This window comes from Berghia stephanieae, chromosome 5 (assembly GCF_034508935.2).
Source record: "Berghia stephanieae isolate SIO BIC M18660-M18661 chromosome 5, UCSD_Bste_1.3, whole genome shotgun sequence".
NCBI classification, from domain to species: Eukaryota; Metazoa; Mollusca; class Gastropoda; order Nudibranchia; family Aeolidiidae; genus Berghia; species Berghia stephanieae.
The window spans coordinates 3,355,136-3,362,635 of NC_088364.1; the positions used below are offsets into that span (position 1 = coordinate 3,355,136).

Sequence of the window (7,500 nt, forward strand, 5' to 3'; positions counted from 1 at the left end):
CCCCCCCCCCCCCCCCAAATCACTCACCGCTTAGTAGCCATTGCAGACGTTTGAGGTATCGCCTGAGGACCTTCTCCACTTGTACTTCGTAGTCGTTGAGTTCGTGAGGCAACAGCTGCATGTATTTCATGGTTCCCTTGACGTTGACGGTGGGGAATACGTGGGGGTAGCTGGAAGGTGGTCAAGGTCAAGGAGAGAAAGAGATGAGGTAAGGAAGGGGATGTGTGGGGATGGGGTGGGAGGATTGGGGGGGGGGGTGGGGAGGCATTGAATTGATTCAAACTTTCAAAAATCTCCAAAAACTTCAGCTTTTATAAAGTGCAATATACACTAAACGTGTTCAAAGTGCTTTACAAAGGGTCCTTGAGGTAACATATAGAACGAGACATGACGCCTGTTAGGCAATATTACCATTTTTTCAGACAGAGACAACGCTGTTAACGGATTGGTAATCATTTTACAACTGAGTACGATGAGATAATGTGAGTAACGAGCCTTTTCCAAGGAATCAACTATGCGCCGAGTGAGGTTCAAATCAAGCTCCTTCCAATCCAAAATCGAGTGTCATACCACTAGACCACATTGCCGCACAAACCACCATTGATTTAGGGCTTTTAAGCTTTGACACACTCAATCCTAGAGATTTTGGCTACTTTTCAAAATTGGAAATAAATCTATTAAAAATGAGCATGTGCATAGATAGTTTTATTCAACTCCATCAGTAACATGTAAAAACTAAAAACATTAGCTTTGATACTACGCCTATAATTTGTCTCATAAAAATATAATAAATAGACATGGGGTGAAAGTGGTAAACAACGGATATAGTCGGTGTTAGGGTTGAGTGAGCTAAACACTCCAACACTGACAAGCCAATCAAAGAAATAAATGACTATAAATCATTGATTAGAAGAACAAAAACGTTTTGATGATTTGATGAAGCAATGGAAATCAAAATAAATTGCTTAAAAACCAGATCTGCCGTCAATCTATCTTTTTTTTTTTTGTTTTAGTATTGATGTTTTCATTCTTTATTGTTGTTGGCTGAAGAAGGGTTTTGAGTACGAAACGTTCCGTGTTTGGTATTTTGTTCTTTTTTTTTTTTTTGAAGCTGTTCTATTGATTTTTGTTTATTACTTTTTACACTCCAGAAGATTTGTGTCTCTTTAGCAACAACAACAACAACAACAACAACAATAACAATAATAACAACAACAACAACAATAACCATAACGACAAGAACAACAACAACAATAACAATAACAATAACAATAATAACAACAACAACAATAACAACAACAATAACAACAACAACAACAATAACCATAACGACAACAACAACAACAACAACAACCACAACAACAACAACAAAAACAACAACAACAACAACAACAATAACAACAACAATAACAACAACAATAATAACAACCACAACAACAACAACAACCACAACAATAACCATAACAACAACAACAACAACAATAACAACAACAACAACAACAACAACAACCACAACAACAACAACAACAACCACAACAACAACAACAACAACAGCAAGAGACCATGAAAAAGGCTTGCTTACACTTTGGCTGTGATATTTTTCTTGAGGATCTTGACGGTTTTCTCCTGATGTTTACAGTCTGGTCCGGACACCAGTCGGTTGAGGTCCAGCTTTAACTTGGATAGACTGTATACTCGTAGCCACTGGGGCAGGGATGGAGATATCATGGGTGAAGAGGGAGGAGGAGGAGGAGGCGGCGGTAGTTGTGGTGGTGGGATAGATAAGTAAATAATGAATTAATGAATAGATAAATAAATGAATAAACATAAATTAATAAATAAAAAGACTGAGAAAAAAAAATTGTATCTAAAGCACCCTTCACCCACAGTTTCACGAGTCTCAGTACACTTCCTAATGCAAAACATCTCCTACCCAGAGCCCCCCCCCCCTCCCCTCCCCCACTCTACAGGCCATTAAAAAACCAAATTTACATTTAGTACAGTATGTACCTGTCACCTGTTAGGAAACCTTTTTGTCCCGGCCTGGCACTCTTACAATATCCATTTCTACCAACAGCTAGGTTGTCATGTGAGTCAAATGAAGTGTCTTATCCAAGGACACAATGCCAGGACAAAAGTGTTGCGATCATTGTTATAAACTGTCAAATAATTTGACTTTGTTATTGAGTCATCGTCACCACTAGGACAATGTTTTCGAATTACATTCGGTATACAATTGATTGATTGTTACAGGCAATTAATCAGTAGATTTTTGACCAATCAAAACATGAAATTTGTGGCACACCTCCACGTGCTCAGACAAACATGGTTGGTAGTTTAGAAACAATACCGTGAATGAAATCGATCTCTCTCTCTCTCTCTCTCTCTCTGATCATTGACATTGTTTTTATACAGCCAAATAGGTTTTCTCAAGCAAATTACGAGCGTTTAAGTTTACACGTAGTTTTCTGTGTTGGTTCTATTGATCAAGCAGTAGAATCGTGGGTATTTTTACTATCGACAGTAAAACTTGTGTAGTTTGCTATGTTTACCAATCACTGCCATTGTTTACATTATGACGACTATCTGGAGAGGCAGAGTTATGTTCCCTTCCCCTGGGTGTCTATTTCATTTCTCTCAACCCTGTATTATGTCAGGATGATTTCACTGATGAAAATAAAAATTATAACCTAACTTTTGAGACTTGGGTTTACCGACCAAAATTTTGTTTAACTGAGGAGATTGACTACCGGCAATCGGGAGATCTGAAGTTCGATTCCCAGTCAAGGCATGTTCGTGTTATGGGATGGTTTTTACCTTGTATTCTTTTTTAAAAATTCAGCTTTTATATAGAGCAATATCCACTAAACGTGCTCAAAGCGCTTTACAAGGATTCCCTGGTCAACAGCAACATTTAACATTTAGGACGGGACATGACGCCTGTTAGGCGATATTACAATTTTTATAGACAGAGACAACGCTATGAACGGCCAGGTACTCATTTTACACCTGAATTAGGTGAGAGAATGTGAGTAAAGGGCCTTCTCAAAGGACTCAACTATATGCCGAGCGAGGCTCAAACCCAGGACCTTCTGATCTGAAAGCAAGTGTCATACCACTAGACCAGATAGCCACACATTGTTCTTTCTGATTTGTCTGTCACTGTTTCATACAGACTTTTTTTTTTTAACCTTTGTATTAACTCTCTCCTTACCAGCCATTTTCAGGATTTTCCCCCAAAACTTCACACCCAACTAACACAAAATTAGATTTTTTATCACTCAAACACAATAGCAGTAAAATTATTGAGATAAATTATTTCTTTAGCAAAACACGCTCTACAACACACTGTCCATTTTCTTTGAATTTTATGATGTACAAGAGAAATTTGAATAAGAAAAATGTTGGTTGTATCGTAACGAATGTGACGATTTTCCTATGGTTGGTATGGAGAGAGTTAAAACACTAGCAGACAACTGACTTCTTTGGTAGTGATGGTGTCCTCCACCTCTGGAATGTTGATGTGTGCCAGTTGTTTTCTCACTGACTTGTTGGCGGTCGCCTTCGTTATCACGGAACCTGGAGTAGAATTATTGAAAAATGTCAAGGCTAACAGCATTCTCTATTTTCTAATTTTTTTTCTAAATGAGCTTTTACATAGCGCAATATCCACTAAATGTGCTCAAAGTGCTATACAAGGGATCCCGGACTATAAGCAACACGTAACATGTCGAACGAGACATGACACCTGACAGGCAATATTACAATTTTTTTCCGGACAGAGACAAAGCTGTTAATGGCCAGGTACTCATTTTACACCCAAGTACGGTGAGAGAACGTGAGTAAAGAGTCTTTTCCAAGGACTCAACTATGCACCGAGTCAGGCTCAAACTCAGGACCTTCCGATCCGAAAGCGAGTGTCATACCACTGGACCATATAGCCACTTAAGAAATGAAGGAGCAGGCACCAGTGTAAGATAAAGAATTGAACAGGTTTGTATGAAAGGTACCAGACAAAGGAAGAAAGAAACATACAAGAAAAAAAAAACCATCATAAAACATCAGTCGACCTCGACTGGGGATCGAACCTCAGACTTTCTGATTCCCAGTCAGACGTGCTACCAGTAATTGGGGTAGACTGATTTTTTGGGATGTTTTTTTTTTTGGTAATTTTCTTTCTTGCTTTGTCTGGCACCTTTCATACAACCATGTTCAGTTCTTTATATTATTTCCTCTCCCGTCTCTGCTTGTTCTTTCTTCTCTCTATTTTCTTCTAAACTTATTTACTCAGCTTAATGAGTATTTCTCTAAATGCTCATTAGAGGTTTTTTAAATGTTAAATGGTCTCCTTTCCTGAAACATCCTGAAATGTTCTTATTTTCCATTTATAGAACAATCTACCTGCCGATACCAACCTTGTGAGCCATATGTTAAAATTACACAGTCAAGATAATTATATATTAAAATAAGTATATATTAAAATATTCAAATGTATCTTAAATTATTGACAACATTTATCAAAATATTTAAAGGTATCTTGAATTATTCACTGAATTTAGTAATATTTAAATGCATCTTAAATTATTCACTGCATTTATTAAAATATTTAAATATATCTTTCACTAATAATTCACTGCATTTATTAAAATATTTAAATATATCTTTCACTAATAATTCACTGCATTTATTAAAATATTTAAATATATCTTTCACTAATAATTCACTGCATTTATTAAAATATTTAAATATATCTTTCACTAATAATTCACTGCATTTATTAAAATATTTAAATATATCTTTCACTAATAATTCACTGCATTTATTAAAATATTTAAATATATCTTTCACTAATTATTCACTGCATTTATTAAAATATTTAAATATATCTTTCACTAATAATTCACTGTTACACATTTCATGATTAGACAGCCAAGAACAATGCACATACCACTGGCTTTCTTTTGGTCTTCTAGGAAAAAATGTTGTTTGGAGACGTCTGTGGATCTAGACCTGACCCTTTGCATGGGGTCGTTGGCAGACGATGGCCTTTGACGTAACCTCAAAGCTGATTGGTTAAAAAAACAAAAACAAACCGGTTATTTATAGAAATTATAATTATATATTGAAATATAGTCTATTTTTATTTCCCATCCCACCTATTACTTGAGACTCAAAGATGTTCATGGAGAACTCTGTAAGAAATATTCGACAACCCAACCTTTGAGTCCCTCCAATGACACCACCCGTTTGGCTATCCCACGCATTCGTACAAAGGCGGGAACAAGCTCCTGTTCTCATCATTTTGGTCCGTCTGTATGGAACACCATTCATACGGGGGTCCAAATCACTGTATGTGGTCGAGGAATCCTTGAAAACATTTCATTTTTGATCTCATAAATTTTTAAAAACATTATTTTGTGTTGATGTACAGTGGCAAGAGTCTCATGGTTGAGGATATTGTGGGCTCTCTAAGGGTCTATTATTATCATTATTATTGTTATTATTATTATTATTATTATTATTATTATTATTATTATTGTTATTATTATTATTATTATATTATTATTATTATTATTATTATTATTTATTATTATTATTATTTATTATTATTATTATTATTATTATTATTATTATTATTATTATTATTATTATTATTATTATTTATTATTATTATTATTGTTATTATTATTATTATTATTATTATTATTATTATTATTATTATTATTATTTATTATTATTATTATATTATTATTATTTATTATTATTATTATTATTATTATTATTATTATTATTATTTTATTATTTTATTTATTTTATTATTATTATTATTATTATTATTATTATTATTATTTATTATTATTATTATTATTATTATTATTATCATTATTGTTACTATTATTATTGTTATTATTATTATTATTATTATTATTATTATTATTATATATTATTATTATTATTATTATTATTTTTATTATTATTATTATTATTATTATTATTATTATTTTTATTATTATTATTATTATTATATTATTATTATTATTATTATTATTATTATTATTATTATTATTATTATTATTATTATTATTATTATTATTATTATTATCGTTATTATTATTATTATTATTATTATTATTATTATTATTATTATTATTATTATTATTATTATTATTATTATTATTATTATTGTTATTATTATTATTATTATTATTATTATTATTATTATTATTATTGTTATTATTATTATTATTATTATTATTATTATTATTATTATTATTATTATTATTATTATTATTATTATTATTATTATTATTATAATAACAAAAACAAACATACAAAAAATAACACAACATAAAAGAAAAAGTAAAAGTGTCAATCCATACGTGTGTGCGTGGCCCTGGTAGAACTGCCGGTACTGGAGGCACTGGACGGTCTCCAGGAAATGGCAGCTCTCTCTCCCGATGTCTGGGAAAATTGAAACAAGTCAATTCATGTTTACATTCATTCAGATTCCTCATAAGTTTTCTTCACTTGGAACTCTCATAGTAATAACAATTCAACAAAGAGAGAAAAATATTGCAGGTGTTGTTTTAATTTTTTTTTTTAATGATTAAGAAATGAAAAAAAAAAATCATTGAAATCAAGAGAAGATGGAGAGAAATAATAAAGTGAGTAAATGTGTGACTCATTTAACTATCGCATTACCAGCCATTTTCGGGATTTTCCCCAAAATGTCACACCCAACTGACACAAAAATATATTTTTTTATCACTCAGACACAATAGCAGTAGATAAGTTCTTGCCGTACATAATTTCTTTAGCAAAACATGCTCTACAACACACTGTGTTCATTTTCTTTGAATTTTATGATGTACAAGAGAAATTTGAATAAGAGAAATGTTGGTTGTATGGTAACGAATGTGACGATTTTCCTATAGTTGGTACGGAGAGGGTTAAATGTTGGTTGTATGGTAACGAATGTGACGATTTTCCTGTAGTTGGTAAGGAGAGGGTTAAATGTTGGTTGTATGGTAACGAATGTGACGATTTTCCTGCAGTTGGTAAGGAGAGGGTTAAATGTTGGTTGTATGGTAACGAATGTGACGATTTTCCTGTAGTTGGTATGGAGAGGGTTAAATGTTGGTTGTATGGTAACGAATGTGACGATTTTCCTATAGTTGGTAAGGAGAGGGTTAAATGTTGGTTGTATTGTAACGAATGTGACGATTTTCCTGTAGTTGGTAAGGAGAGGGTTAAATGTTGGTTGTATGGTAACGAATGTGACGATTTTCCTGCAGTTGGTAAGGAGAGGGTTAAATGTTGGTTGTATGGTAACGAATGTGACGATTTTCCTGCAGTTGGTAAGGAGAGGGTTAAATGTTGGTTGTATGGTAACGAATGTGACGATTTTCCTGCAGTTGGTAAGGAGAGGGTTAAATGTTGGTTGTATGATAACGAATGTGACGATTTTCCTGTAGTTGGTATGGAGAGGGTTAAATGTTG

General features: G+C 32.6%; 1 protein-coding gene across 1 annotated transcript in view; it reads right to left on the reverse strand.

Moving 5' to 3' along the window:
• LOC144972253 (von Willebrand factor A domain-containing protein 3A-like) overlaps positions 1-7,500 on the reverse strand; it is a 60,896-nt gene that overhangs the window by 11,428 nt on the left and 41,968 nt on the right. The window contains exons 22-26 of the mRNA XM_078913300.1: positions 6,381-6,462; positions 4,949-5,065; positions 3,482-3,579; positions 1,583-1,704; positions 28-170 (exon numbers count right to left, since the gene is read on the reverse strand). Coding sequence (XP_078769426.1) covers positions 28-170; positions 1,583-1,704; positions 3,482-3,579; positions 4,949-5,065; positions 6,381-6,462 — 562 coding nt within the window. The remainder of the gene's footprint in view (positions 1-27; positions 171-1,582; positions 1,705-3,481; positions 3,580-4,948; positions 5,066-6,380; positions 6,463-7,500) is intronic.